This window comes from Bidens hawaiensis, unplaced genomic scaffold (genome assembly GCF_021521415.1).
Source record: "Bidens hawaiensis isolate Kalapana, Puna unplaced genomic scaffold, B.hawaiensis_p1.1 tig00017140_1, whole genome shotgun sequence".
In the NCBI taxonomy this organism is placed as follows: domain Eukaryota; kingdom Viridiplantae; phylum Streptophyta; class Magnoliopsida; order Asterales; family Asteraceae; genus Bidens; species Bidens hawaiensis.
This window is the reverse complement of record NW_027492587.1, coordinates 494,720-510,352: the sequence shown is the minus strand read 5'-3', so window position 1 is coordinate 510,352 and position 15,633 is coordinate 494,720. Positions and strand designations below refer to the sequence as shown.

At 34.5% G+C, this 15,633-nt stretch overlaps 1 protein-coding gene across 2 annotated transcripts; it reads right to left on the bottom strand.

Annotated features, from left to right (window-relative positions):
• Window positions 1–8,973: 8,973 nt before the first annotated feature.
• On the bottom strand, window positions 8,974–13,783 carry LOC143553077 (protein SPA1-RELATED 4-like). Of its 2 annotated transcripts, XM_077043140.1 has the most exons (7): window positions 13,059–13,682; window positions 11,810–11,967; window positions 10,913–11,720; window positions 9,977–10,123; window positions 9,535–9,846; window positions 9,367–9,426; window positions 8,974–9,265 (listed from the first exon to the last, which is right to left on the bottom strand). In XM_077043140.1, exons 1-7 carry the CDS (start codon window positions 13,680–13,682, stop codon window positions 9,077–9,079), a joined length of 2,298 nt encoding a protein of 765 aa, XP_076899255.1. In that variant the 3' UTR covers window positions 8,974–9,076. The 2 variants fall into 2 exon arrangements, with proteins under 2 accessions (XP_076899255.1, XP_076899254.1); XM_077043139.1 differs by lacking the exons at window positions 8,974–9,265; window positions 9,367–9,426 and having other exon boundaries at window positions 9,630–9,846; window positions 9,931–10,123; window positions 13,059–13,783.
• Window positions 13,784–15,633: the final 1,850 nt, after the last annotated feature.

Genomic DNA, 15,633 nt, shown 5'->3' with positions numbered 1-15,633 from the left:
GGCTGTGGTCAACTTTGGTTTGGTTGGTGAAAGATGAGTTCGATGGAAGAAGTGAGAGACAAGAGAATTTATAGGAGGTTTGAGGTCTTGTTGTGTTGTGTTGTGTTGTGTTGTGTTGGGTTGACTTCGGATTCAACTATGTGGGTCATTGTCAACTTAGTTAATAATCCTCCATCTTTTTGACTATTTTAGGTTATGCCCTTCTAATTAGGGTGTGTGAAAAGTATGGTGGTTTGAATAGTTTAAACGGTTGAAACTCGTTTGAAAAAAGTTTGCTTGAAATAGACTTGTAATAAATTCAAGTCGAGGTGAACTAGCTCGTTGGCATGTGTTATCTGTCTAAGTAGCGTGTTTTAATTTTAATACTTAAGACGTCGGATGTTTAAAAATTGTAAAAAAGAACTTCACTTTGTAAGTAGAAAACTCATGTATCCTACTTGAACTCCGCGTTAACCTAATAATCCCAAAGAGGTAACCGGGCCCATTCGATGTGTGCTATGCTCGTTCAAGTTGTATCCGAGCACCACGTATACTTATACAAACATGTTTATTTTAGTAGTAAATCATTTTATTATGGCTAATTATATTACTTTCATGTTGATTAGATTTGAGTAGTAATACCTTAAAGGCACCAAATAATAAGCTCAGATGCGCTACACTTGTAGTTATTAGGGTTCTGAAGAAATTGTGAAACCTTACTAGCTACATAAGAAGTCGATGAATGAGTTAGGACTAGCTACCGAAAGGCACTATTGGTATAGCAAATTGAATCCATATGCAAACCAGAATACCATGAGAGTTGTCATCCAATAAAGACAACATGAGACTAGGACCCACATAGACTGAGATAACTAAACAGTTATAAATAAATATGTCGTTAGAAAAGAGAAAGAACATCATAAAACAAATATTGCATGTATCTCCAAGAAACCAGGCGCGCGTACATGAAGCTTTAATGAAACGCCTTAATGCGGCGCAGCCGCCGCTACTTCTGCCCCTTTTATGGATAACATTACATGTTTCAATAAATTTAATTGATTTATACGAGTTGATTTTCTATTACGATAAAGCAGAGCCACCCCAACTCTGAAAGGGCTCGTCAATTCATACTAGGAGAACTAATAGTGAGATCTATCTGACATAGGTTCATAAGCTCTTTTTACCGAAAGAAAACATAATTGACTATCTTAACCTTAGCAGTTCCAACGGTAACCTGTTACACCTTCTTGATTCTCGCGCGGGGCTAAAATGCAACCTAACCCAATGTCAATCTTGAAAGTCACATGCAAAATTCATCTGCTTTATGAAGTTGTGGGCACATATAGCTCCCGGCTATCGTAGGTCTTTTATTCGGGAAAAAGTTATCGAGGATGCATCTTTATTATTTTACGGAAACTGAGGATTACGATATAAACGCTCATAAAATTTTTTAAAAGGTTCAGTGAGCTCTTAGTAATAAAAGTAGTAGTAGTAATAATAATAGTAATAATAATAATAATAATGTGTGTGTGTGTGTGAGAGAGAGAGAGAGAGAATGCAATGAAATAAGTGCTTAACGTACACGAATACTTATATTTCATGAAATCGCTCCATGAAATCACATCACAAGTTCTCGAAATCGTCAATATATATCCAATTAATCATTGGTTCACCGAAATAAACACTTTTGGATCGTTAATCGATCAATTTTTTACTTTTATTCATGAAAACTGTTTTTGAGCGTTTTAGTTTTTGGCTGAGCGTTTTAGTATTTTTGCCTTTGAGCGTCTCGCGTACCTATCGTACGTTAAGACATTCACCCTATATAATATGGATGACATTGAGGTAAATACTTTGATAATCTCAATCTCATACATGATTGTAAACTCGGGTTCCATACCTGCGTAATACCTATCAAATATTAGTTAGCCCGCTAGTTTGTTCAGATATAATTGTTACTATTTAAATTTTATATTGTTTTATTACCCCCAAAAAAAAGTCATAAATACATAAACTAAAAATTAATAAACTTGTAAATTATTATATCACATAATGACAAACCTATAATTTCTAATTAAAAGCTACAAAAATTTTTTTCCTCTTCTCACTCCCACATTAAACTCACTCTTTTTAATAAATTAGAAAAATTGTAATAATATTTACCATTTTTGAAATTTAAGCTTCAAAAATTATTAACTAAATATTTGCTTCATATTCCTTTGCAAATATTTGAAACTTCTAATTATATATCTCTTATTTTATAAAAAAAAACATTAATGCTTGATAGATTTATGTTTATTGTACATCAATTATTTAATTGCATTTTAATTGATTACTCATGTATTACACGAATCTTAAATTGATGAAAATATAATAAAGAGAAATAATGTATTAACAAGCATGATTTGGGTATGTATGTTTTTAGGTATTAAGTCGGTATCATCTAAATACGATACACGTCTTATACTCATAAAAGTGTTTGAAACTAATCTTATAATCAAATATCCGTTCCATTACTCATCTCGAATTTTTTAAGTTTTATAATTTTCGGTTAAGTTTGGTCAGTTTGTCATCCATATTCTAGTAATGCCATGTAACACCATTAATCAAAATAACATAAATGATGTAGGCAACATTGGCTTGTTTGTCGGCCATCATATATAACAATCGAATTACCAAACTTTTGAAAGTTGACTATTTTACAAAGCAATGGCATTTATTTGTCTTTTATTAAAATTTGGTTGAAATCATTGGCCAGCTAAGAAAAGCCATACGCCGGTTTGACTTAAAGGTGTCTACAATAAATAGCTGTGTGAAAATTGGTCAAAGCGAGATGAATCGTAATCAGCCCGAAATATAATTTACTTATTTTGTAATGATTATCGGATATCATAAAATTGTTATCGAGCTACACTATAATAAAATAATAAAATGGGGTATATAAGGTATATGCCATTTACAAAATATGTTGTAAAATAAAATTTATGATTGATTCGAAGAATTAGTGGTTATCACTTATCACTAATCTTGTGATGAAGTTTATGACAAGTCAATGACACATATTAAATAGCAAATTGATATCATAGCCAAATTAGACAACTCACTTCTATTACAAATTGGGCGTTGATTTTGTGAACGGGCAATAGTTAGTCCCGATTGGGTCAAACAAAGCTATAAATGGTTATAGATAGCTATATCAAATTTATACGAGTTAAAACATAGTCATAGTTGGTTAACATAGTCGATTTTGGTCTAAATTACAATATTCATTTAAATTACAATACTTACTGAAATCTAGTTATACCTATACCGTCGATCTTAGCAATAATTGGTCAAATAAAAATAATTCCTTTCAAAGAGATCCTTAATATGATTAACCAAGATCATAAATGGTCAAAACATAACCATAAATGGTCAAACACACTCAATGTTTGTAAAACGTGGTCATAACTTTTCAAGCATAGTCATTTTTGTTCAAATATTTCCTATTGAGTGAACATAATCATAATCGGTAAAACATAGTCAGAGAGATCCCTAAGTTGTGTTAAACAAATCACTAATTGTTCAAACATGGCCATACTTGGTCAACCATGATTTATCATGATCATAATTGGTCAAACATAGTCAATTACATTCCAATAGAAGTAAAAAACTGTTAAATTTGCCTAAATAGTGTGAATGAAATTTGTGACCGAATTTGCAATGACAATTTATTGCAAGGGAAATATGAATAAATTTTATCTGTACAGATAACAATAATTTTGTGTCGGATTTGAGACGACCTTATCCGTAGGACATCTAATAGTTTTGATGCGCATGCAGCTCAGCTCGATCTTAAACTTGATCTTTGTTCTTTTGTCGTCAATTTGTTTGCTTGATGTCACCATCACCCAAAGTGTCCCACACCCTCAACATTGTGACCTGTTATCTATTTACCTAGATCAACAATGACCTACATTCCTTTTGTCTTTTTTACCTCTTTATTTCAATAGTATTTTCTTTTTTTTAAGGCGCATTCAAAAAATTATCATATAATGTTATAAAAACAAAAATCAAATCAATCTGACTCTTTTTGTTTGATTTGAAATTAACGTGATCTAAAAAAATCAGACTTATTGATCACCAAAGATTATTTAACTTTTTTATTCATTAGCAAAACAATACAAAAAATGTTTTATAGAAATGTAAACTATCTCTACAAGTTATTTAAATAAATACACTAGAAAAACTAAAACAATTACAGAAAAAAATTTATTTTCCAAAATGAAAAAAGTATCAAAAGAAAATCGTTTAAATTTTATTTGTTTTTAGATTAATAATAAAAGACAACAAATGACAAAAGGACAAAAATGAAAATGTTTAAATTGTATGATGATGAGTAACTACAAGCTAAAAGTCATTCATGAGGTGTTTAGGGTGTTAAATAGGAGGTCAGGGGTTCAAATTCAACAATATGCAAATGGTCATTTTAAAAAATAAAAAAACTACGAGGATGTTTCTAAAAAGGTCATGTCATTACCACATAAGTATTAAGAACTAAAAATAAAACACTCCAACAAGGTAACTTGATAAATTGGTAATTGCATAACACTTGAGCAGTAAATTAAAGTTGGATGAATTTAAAGCGACAAAAAAATGTTTGAGTGAATTTAGTGGTACAAAGCGCAAACTTGCCTCCATTCCGTGAAGTTTCCCCATTACCAAAATGATTCTTTAGTTGATTTGCATAATGGTGCACTTAGCACGTAACTAAACTCATAAATTAAAGAATTATAAGGCACCGGAAGCTAAATGTTGTCCAAATCTTTTCTTTGATTCAAAACCATAATTTGACCATTTTCTTTCCCTACATGCTCAACTACAAAAGTGATCTTGAAAGTAGGGCTGTTCACGAACCGAGCCGAACCGAGCGAGCGTCTGCTCGAACTCGGCTCGAATTGAAACCGAGCGGCTCGGTTCGGTTCGGATTTAAGAAACCGAGCAGAAAATTGATGCTCGAACTCGGCTCGAATTGAAACCGAACGGCTCGGTTCTGCTCGTTTTCTGCTCGATTTTCAACCTGTAATTTAAATAAAATTATTTCAAGCTTAAACACCACCGTTTTCAAATTTCAAAGACACACAACAAGTTTAACAAATACAAATATAAAATTGTTTCGTTCAAAAAACATACAAACATCTAAAACTCCAAGCATCATGGTGGCTCGCTCATTCGGAACCAACACCTTCTTTTCAATTGCTTGTACACTCTTTCGGAACCAACACCTCAATTTCCAGAGTACAACAGGATTCGTTTCCTGCTCAGCTCCTTCCGATTCAAGCTTCAACGGAGTAACGCTCTTCTTATTACCGTCCGGAAACGTAACCGTCGTGGTGCAGACGGCGATTGAGTGGATGGTGATGGTGGCGGAAGAGTAACAGCAGCCGGAGTCTGGAGTAACAGCAGCAGGGGCGGCGGACTGGATCGGGGTGGACTAGATGTCTGGATGTCTAGGTTTTTAATATATATGTTTATATATATTATTTAAAAATGTTTATATATATTTATTAATAAAATCTTTATTAATAATAACGTTTTTTTAAAAATAACAAGAAAGTTATACTATATAAATATGTATTTATATATATATATATATATATATATAAATTAAAAATATTCGAGCCGAACCGAACCGAGCAGGCCTTTGCTCGTGCTTGGTTCGTTTACAGATCGAACCGAGCCGAGCGGCTCGTTTACAATCGAGCGAAAAACCGAGCGAGCATTTTCCGAGCAAAATCCGAGCGAGCGGCGAGCGAGCGACGAGCGCGAGCGGATTGAACAGCCCTACTTGAAAGACAAAAAAGTAAGTTGCCAACCATGACTGCCACACCCAAATCCTAATATCAACTATTTCTAACTTCTAAGGTGCATTCAAAATGTACTTCATGTGTGAAACTGTGAATCTTAATTAAGCAGCAAACTTATACTTCTCTTAAATCATTTAAAAAATAAATAGAATTAGTTTTAAGTAGACCTCAAATTTGTACAATGCATGCTTGGTAAAGAATAAAGAGACCAAAAAATGCATAATTTAAGTCAAGGGTGATATGGTAAATTCACAAGAGAAAGACAAGTATGACAATGTCCCTGGTTTGTGGGATACTAGAAATGAAAATGGAATCATTTCCATCCATGCAACATGCACATGCTTCCATTAACAAATACTAACTAGTCAAAGAGAAGCAATTAGGAAAAGAAGAGGAAAATGCTTGCTATTTGTCTTTTTGTCCACCAACTCATGCTTACCTTCTAACATATATATCCATATCAAAAGCCATCAATGTCACAAACAAATCCAATAATATCATTAAAACCGTGTATTAGACAATTAGTTTTTCCACCTTGTGTGCATGAGTGCATCGACCGGACTAAAGGGCCGGTACGCTGAACTCCTGTCATAATTTTCTTCATCAAAAATGAGTTAGACCGATCAAGAAGTCATGATTCCACCAGTGTGACAAAAACAAAATCCATAAACATGAGTTAGAAATACTAATCTGTTTTTAAGGGTTTATGAAATGAAGGGAGACAAGTTTGTTATTTATTTATTTATTATTAGTAGTATTTAGTAGTAGTAGATTAGATGTGATGCGAACAAGGGGTGACAAATCTTTGAGGCATCACTTGGGAAATATCCAAGCAAAAGCTAGATGCTGATAACAAAGGGATCAATTATTGAAAACAAATCAAGGTTTCATCAGTCTTAATTTAATCAACCGCCAGACTTATCCGTACATATGTCATCCTTAAATAAGGGGAGAAAAAAACATGTTGTACTTTGTGAAACAAACATGACAGATGGTTTAATATTAACACAGAATAAAGAAGTCTAAGCTGAGTCCTAGTACAATGTATGTGATCACTTGCCAACAGTTTCTTTAACAATAATATGAATTTAATCCATAAACAATCTATACTCGATTCGAAAATAAGTACCAAATATGTATGTAGATTCGGACCCAAGATTCTTTTTATCTATAACATCGTGTTTCGATCTTTGGATGTCCGAGATTTTTCTTAATTACTCTGTTGATTCTAGAAGGCAAACACAAATTCAAAATCTTTCTAATCATGTTATTTTTCTGAATTGTACTTACTAAAGTCAGATTATTGTTCAAATGATTTCTTGCAATGAAGGCTTTTATGATCCTTGGTTTATCAGATACTTATTATTGTACATCACATTGGTAAAGCTATTTGTGCTTGATTTTAATTTGATTGTGTTCTACATATGGATCGACTGTAGTACTCAGATTGTTCAGATTTGTAATAATCGTGTATCCATTTTTGCTCGCGCACCAAACTTTGATATCACCACTGAAGAAACGTGGATCGACTTACTAGTAGACGATCAACTTTCCTCGGGTATGAGTGTGCTATATCACCGATGGTTTTCTGGAATATGAGTTCTTCCACCTACAAAACGAGCAGCACCGTGAACTTACCCCTCAGAAAGGGACAGAGGGGTCCTCTTTGTGGTAACCCTCCGGTGTGAGAATAAGATATTGTAGGAGAAGATAATAATAATCTGAAAGTGAGTAAGGACTTAGAATGTATTTTCTTGCTTACCTCCCCTTGTGGAGGTGGTGTGGTATTTATAGTGTTAGGGTTTCCAATGATTGGGCTCAGACCCAATTAGGGCCTTTTTGGCCTCCTCCTATTGCTTCGCGCCGCGTGTCCTTAGGACACCTGGTGCTTTTTCATTGATTATTCTCTGACCAAGGTATTTCACCTGACCCATGTGCAATCACGTGGTAGCACATGGGTTTTGCTGAGTTGTCCACCCTTCATTGGCAGCTGTCAACATCAGCATATTCTTTATTCCTTAAATGATACCTTCTGGAAGTTTGTCTGATGAGCACAATCATGGTTGTCCTTATCCTGATTTGGATAAGGACGTGGTTGATTATGTGCATATGTGATATGCGCCTATCCTGGGGATGCGCGAGGTCTTTTCTTTATTCTCACGCGCAGATGTTTCATGCGCAAGCATATGTAATATGCGTGAGCATATGTGATATGCGCCACGCGCAGATGTGATATGCGTGAGCATATGATGCGTGAGCATATGTGATACGCGCCATACGCAGATGCGCCACGCGCAGATGTGATATGCGTGAGCATATATGATGCGTGAGCATATGTGATACGCGTGAGCATATGTGATACGCGTGAGCATATGTGATATGCGCCACGCGCATAGGTTTTGGCTTTGTGTCTTCATGACATCCTGATTTCAAGCCTCTTGTCTATATCTTGTGGGTTGACCCGCCCCGCTCGATGTTAAGGCGGGTGCATACCTCTTCAACCACCAAATACATAAATGCATGTGATATGCGACCAACAGTTAATGTATCACTTTTCCATACATGCACATCAGAGAACGCTCCTTTTAACAAACAACTACAGTAATAAGAGAAACAAATAATATCTATAGTTTCGTTTTCTCTAATACATGTTTACCATGGTTCGATGCTGTTTAATTTCTACTTGATTATCTTCATTATTAATTCATAAATCTTCAAATTTTGATACCCTATTGTTCAACCATGAAGATAACATAAGCCCTAACAAACGGGCCGGCAGTTCGGGTTAGTTTAGGTAACTTATCAAAAAGGGTAAATGTGTTCGAGTCATTTTGAATCATTATTAGAAAGTATTAATTTGGTTTTGGGTCAAAATGAGTATGACCAAAAAGTATCAAAATGAGCTCAACCGCTATATTTGTTTTACAACAGCCAGAAGTGTCGTGGAGGCGCCAATGACTATTATAAGATGCATGGCACTTTTTTAATAGAAACCAACGGAAACACAATTTCAATCCAATAAAAAGAAAAATTCAACGACTGAACCCTGTAAAGCCATAAAACCCGGCCATGACACCCCGGTGAAAATTATTGGGTCCGCAACTGATAACTGACCTAAAAGGAGATTTAATTTTATGAACGTGAACACTAGCTTAATTTCGTTTATAAATAAATATACGTACTTAATCAAAAATGGTTTCCAGATGGTTAAAACAGTTACAGAATATACACCCAGATTTATCTACATGAAACTAAACCATGTCCAAAAGCTTAATATTTCCCATTGAATTTGCAGCAACCAAAGTGGAGGATTGAACACGCCAACACACGGATGAGATGAACTGATCCGAACCGTCCACTTCATCTCCTGATAATGGATCTGTGGTGTTGAATTTATATGATAACGCAGGCATAGGAAACGCTTTATGATATACAACCACCTGTCACACACACACATATATATATATACCATAATAACATATTAATATCATTATTATTGTTTTATTAATAAATCAATAGCTTCACCAAATGATATTAGTACCTCATTTGTTTCTGAACCAGTAGCTATGTAACCATCAGATACAGATAAACCAACAAAATTCTGAGGAGAAAATATATACCATGTTAAATATTGTTAATGCGTATGAAAAACAAATCCGTATAATTTACTCGAAACAAATCACATAACTCAAAACTTAAACAACCATACCTTCACATTCATGTGACCAGTGAACGTCTGAAGGGGAGTGTCAATAACTTGTGAAGTTGACTCAGTCAAATCCCATAACTTAAGCGTGTTATCAGTTGACGAAGATACAAGAGTCGATGAGTCAATAAACTTAACATAACTAACTGTTTTATTGTGGCCGATTAATGTAAAAAGTGGCACAGCGGGGTTCCGAAGATCATAATAATAAACTCGGTGATCGGCAGACCCGAATGCCAACGTGTTGACCGAGTCAAACGGGAACTGAACACAACAAACATTTGCTTTTGTTTTAATCGTACCGACACTTGCTCCCTGCAGCAACAACAATAGTAAGAAGAATAATTATACATCAATATATTCGATTATAAATTATTTTCAGTTAAATAATTGCAGTACATTTATTTTCAAAGCGGACATCCACCAAGTGCAAGAGTAAAATTGCCTGATTGATATTCCAAAGCTTAACAGATCCGTCATCGCTCCCGCTAGCTACCAGTGTCGGGTTTGACCATGAAAAGTCAACCGACCAGACCCGTCTCTCGTGCTCTTTTAGCTCCATGTATACTTGGTTTCGTGTCACGTCCCATATCTGAAAGTTTTTAAGATAACTGTTAGACCATCCGTGACAAAGAAACCCAAAAACGCCTAAAAACATGCCCACATCATCACCATCTTTTATATTTTGAACCACTAATCTCTCCATATATATATTATACCACAAAAGTACATGGGGCCCACCCCTAGTTAGGGGGGAGAATGAAACTTTAAAAAGCCGACACGTAACCGAAAGAGCTGAAAAAACCAAACTGAAAACTCAAACAAAAAGTTTGGTTTTATGTTTTCGTAAAAATTGAACTTTCGGTTTGTTTCGGTTTTGCATGTAATATAAAAAAAAAGAACCGAATTTATGGATTTTCATATTTAAGTTTGAATTTTAAGTAACTTATAAGAATTTAATAAATAGTCTTGTCTGCTTACCCACAAATTTTAGTCTACATGTATAATAATAGATCGATTATTATTTAAACAAAAATTTATGCCCAAACTAATTATTCTGGGCTAATTGTTATTTGGCCCCAAAATTTTTGAGTCAATAATCAAACCAAAACCAAGCCAACCCAAACCAAAAACACAAAAACCGAAACTGAACAGTTTAAAAAAAAAAATTAAAAACCAGTTTTTTTCAGTTTTAGCCTAAAACCAACCCATGCATACCCCCAACCACTATCCATTTTTTCTAGTTCTTTGCCAAGAACTACACTCCAAAAACAGATGCCAAAAATGAGCTCCAAACCTGATGATGTGCCGTTTTTGTGAGTGCTCTTAACTAATGTTTTTACATATATAAAACTTTGGATTTGATAAAAGAATTATATACCTGTACAACACCTTCAAAATTGCTCGAAGCAATCTGACCCTTGATGTAATTATTCCAACATATACTGCTTAGCTTAGATCCAGTCGACATTTCCACAACCGGGTAATGTATGTCGCGATTCTCGTTTAATATCGACTCGTATTCAAAAACTTTGATCTTCTTATTTACACCCGCGGCCGCGAAGAACTCACCATCACGATCAAATCCCAACGAGCATACAAGATTTGAAAAATTCAACAAATCACCTTGTTTTAAGTCAGCTTTGACTTTTAAATTCCTAAACGACAGATACTTCCATAACCCATCAATAAACGAGTTAATCCACCCGCTTCGTTTACTTTGATTATTTGACAGGAAACTATTACCATCACTACCTATTTGTGTGCTTCGGTTCAAGGGTTTGACCAATGGATTTAAAGCTCTCCGCCTGGTTGAAAAGTAAGCTGATTCAAGTTTCTTGAAGTTTTTCATCAATCGGGAGCTTTTAACGATAGTGTTTTCTTGATTCTCTGGTTCAATTTTGACTCGTTTTCTGGATCCCGAGCTTGTGGACTCATCGTTATGTGAAGTCAAACCTTGTTGTTGACTAATAGATGTTTGTAACTTTGCAACTTCTTGTAAATCGGATGATATAAATGCAACAGTCCTGCGCAAGTTGTCTGCAGCCTCCTGTTTTCGTTGTTGGAGCGTTAAGAGAAACCCAAGCAACAGTTCTTGCTCATCGATTTTTTCCTTTAGCTCGATAAACGTTTCGCGCTCGATTAAGTCGTCTCTTGGTTCGTTAAGGAATTCGCTTTTGAGCACTTCACTGGTAACAAATAAGATAATATTATCATTAAGAGTACAGAAGAATGTTATTAAATGGCAGCTAAAACAGTAAATTAAAACGGAGCTCACTCGATTTTGGGCCTGCTAGCGGGCTCGGGATGCAGTAACCACAAGCAAAACAAGCCTTCTTTAGGCCATTTTAATAAGAGTTGAGGCGGGAAGACGCGGTGCTTAAGGTTACACATGGTTGCATTCTTTTCTTCTACTGAACTACTTGTGCAATACAACTGTAAAGTTTAATTACAAGGTTAGATGGTTGTGTTTCATAGTGATAACTGGTAAGTAAGTGATCAACTTAACAGAAGTGTAACCGAATTAACTGACTTAACCGAACTAAACAAATAACAGATGGTTCGGTTAAGCTATAACCAATCAACCAAAAATTATGGTTCTTTGTAGGTGTGTAAATGAGCAAAGCCGCTTGTGAGCACTCAAGATCATTTCGTTAAAATTTCGAATCGAACCACGCTTAAACGAGCCCGGGCTCAAGCCTTAAAATAAGCTTGTTTAACAGGCGTGCCCAAGCTGAATCCGGTTCATGATGCCTAAACAAGCCTATTAAAAATTAACTATTATTTAATGTATTATATATTAATTTATATAATAATCTTTGTTATACAAAAAAGTATGATAATAATAATTAAATAATATACATTATGCTATACATAAAAATTATAATTAAAAAAAATATAAAAAAAACAATTAAAAACGTATATAAATTGATTAACAAATATTAAACGAGCCGAGCCCAAACCAAGCTTGAGCTTGAGTGCTTGACAACATGACTCATGAGCCGAGCTCGAGTTTTAGTACAAGAGCTCAAAACAAGCCAAGCTCTAGTCTCGTAAGTCAAAACGACCCCAGCTGGTGCTCGACTCATTAACACCCTTAGTTGTTTGGTTTTAATGTGTCATGTGTGGCATTACCAAATTAACCAAACCGAACCTATTATACATGTATCTATTAAAAATATGAGGTTCTTTGGACATAATTGTGTATTTTTAACGATATTCTTCACGTTCATAGTTGACACCCAACAATAACCTATAAAGAAAGCATTACAATGTTTTAAAATGTTCTAAAACATAGTTTGTTAAAATTTGTCAAATGCTTGTTTTTGTTATAACTTTGGAGCAAACAATTGTGAGAATAATAATGCTTTTGTGCATGTCAATTAAGGGTCATTTTGTAATTAGATAATCAAGCATTTGCAGGATTGGATTAAGGTTTTCGATAACCTGAACCATCCCGTGCACACCCCTATTAATGTTTCATACAATTAACAACAAAATACCTAAAATTAAACAAAAATACATACCTCAAAAAGAAGAACACCTAACCTATAAACATCAGAAGCACAAGAACTCGCACCACCGCTAACTTCTTCCGGACTTGTATACCAACTAGACTCCATCTGCAATACTTGTTTCATTGGAAACAAACTACTCTCAGAATTCTGACCACCCGTTGACCCGAACTCAGCCGTCTGGTTATTCAACTCATCCTCACAAGAATCCTCACCCGAATCCGATGAGCTCACCGACTCAATAAACGAAACACGATTAAACGCAGACACGACAAAACACGAAGGGCGAACATTCTGCACAACAAACCCTTGTGAATGAGCCAAATTCACAGTTTCCACTATCTGCATAAATATATGCAAGCAATCAAGCGGATCAACAACGCGATCGGGCTTATCTAACCACTGTCTCAAACTAATATCTTTCGGTTCCACCGACCGAATAACCGATCCATCAATGTAATTCCCTAACCGATTATTATTATTATTATTATTATTATTATTATTATTATTATTATTATTATTATTATTATTAACTGTTTTATCAGGAATCCTTCTAGGGTTTCTACTTGAAACCGTTGAAGAATTCAAATTCAAATTCGAATTCAACCCCCAATTGGATTCACTTGAATTCTCCATATTTATCAAACATCACAAAACATATTATGATCTTACAAATGAAACAAACAATAACAACAACAACAAATTATTGATTTTGGTTGAAGAGACGGTGTGGTTTTGTGTACAGCCACATGAATAATATAAAGAAAATTTGTTTGATTCTTGTTGATTGTTTTGGAATTGGAATGAAGTGATAATATTATTATTATTGTATTTGAAACCCTCGACTGAGCCATCATGTAATCCACTCGTTTCCACTCAAGTACGTGGAGCATTGGTGTCCTCTAAAGTCATAATATCAATTCAAAAGTTTATAATGCAGGCACTGTGAGTGAGGGTCAGATTATTAATTAGTTAAATAAGATTAAAGAACAGTATCCTTGATTTTGTGACCACGTGATCGGTGGGTTATTGGAGGATAATTAATTATTAAGTAATATAATAAGATGACGTAAGTAAGTAAGTAAGAAAACTGGATGATTAGGGTTTCTAATAAGATGATTAAAATATTGCAATTTGACGGAGAAAAAGAAAAATGTGTGTGATCGGATGTTGTTTCACCGGAAGTGAAAACCAAGGGCGATCTCAAATCATCTAGGGATAATGTATGTAATTTGTCATTGTGATTACCAACGGAGATTGCCTTCAAGATTGGAAAATCTACGAAAATTAATATTTTCTTCATCCGATTAGGGCTGCCCTGCCATTTTTAATTGTAACGTGAAACCCGACCTAAATAATTATTAACCTGAACTCGAAAGTACCCGCACTCATGAAACCTAAACCCGAGTCTAAGCTGAACTAATACGAGTCGAGTACCGATTACTTTTTGTTGAGTTTTGGGTAAACCCAAAAAAAACCGTTTGACTAAGTATTATGTTCAGTTATTATATCACTTGTCTTATACTATTCAATTAATATCGTTGCCTATCAAATTCTTTCTTTAAGTCACCTATTCCATTTTGAAATTACGTTTCCAACCTCACCTATTGATTACTATTCCAACATTCATTAATCTAGAGATTAGATGTGACTATTTATTCAATCAATCGATCGTTTTTTAGGCTCAGTTCATCAATCGACCGGTTTTGCATTCCATAATTGAAGCGTTGTTCAGACTCTATCAATTTGATTATGTGGTTCGTTATTTGCTTATGTAAGTTAAAACTTAAAGATGATATATTTGCTTGAATTAAAGCATATATGTATTTAGTTTTTCAGGTCAAATACTCGTACTTATAAAACCCGAACCCAAATAACTTAAGAGAGATTAGGGTCATGCATGAGTACTAAAAAAATCTCGACCCCGAGGAACCCGACTCGAGAAACTCGAAACCCGAAAGTGCAACCTGAATAGCACTCATACACCTGATTATTTTCATTCCACCGTCATGATAAAACCCACTATATGTGAGAAAACTCATTGACTCGATCTAAAAACACTAGTTATTCTAACAATGCATATAAACTCTATGAGAAAACATTTTCTTTTTATATGACCGTCTGAATTGATTGAATTGTACAATAGCCGATATCATTCTCTAACTATAGGCATTTATCATCTTCGATTGTTGTGCACAAATTGCTAAGGAGAAAGGAGCATTGTTGTGGTTTCATGGGCAATTGCATTGTTCAATTCTTTTTCCAATATTAGTTTCTACTAAAGAATTGTTTAGACATTGAACTCTATCTAGCCAACACCTTGCACAATTATATCTCTCCTTTTTTTTTTCATTGTTGTGCCTTAACTTACCACCACTTTCATACAGTATTCGATATCAATAGAAACACCTTGCACAATTATAATGCTATTTTTAACTCCCAATAAAAAAAATTTAAAAATAAATAAATAAATAAAAAATCATCATGCTCTAACTCATTTATAAGTATAACTCAGCACATGAGCTTTAAACAATGAGCGATGGTAATTAGGGAGACCACCAAGAACATTCTTGATTAAAGTGACTTG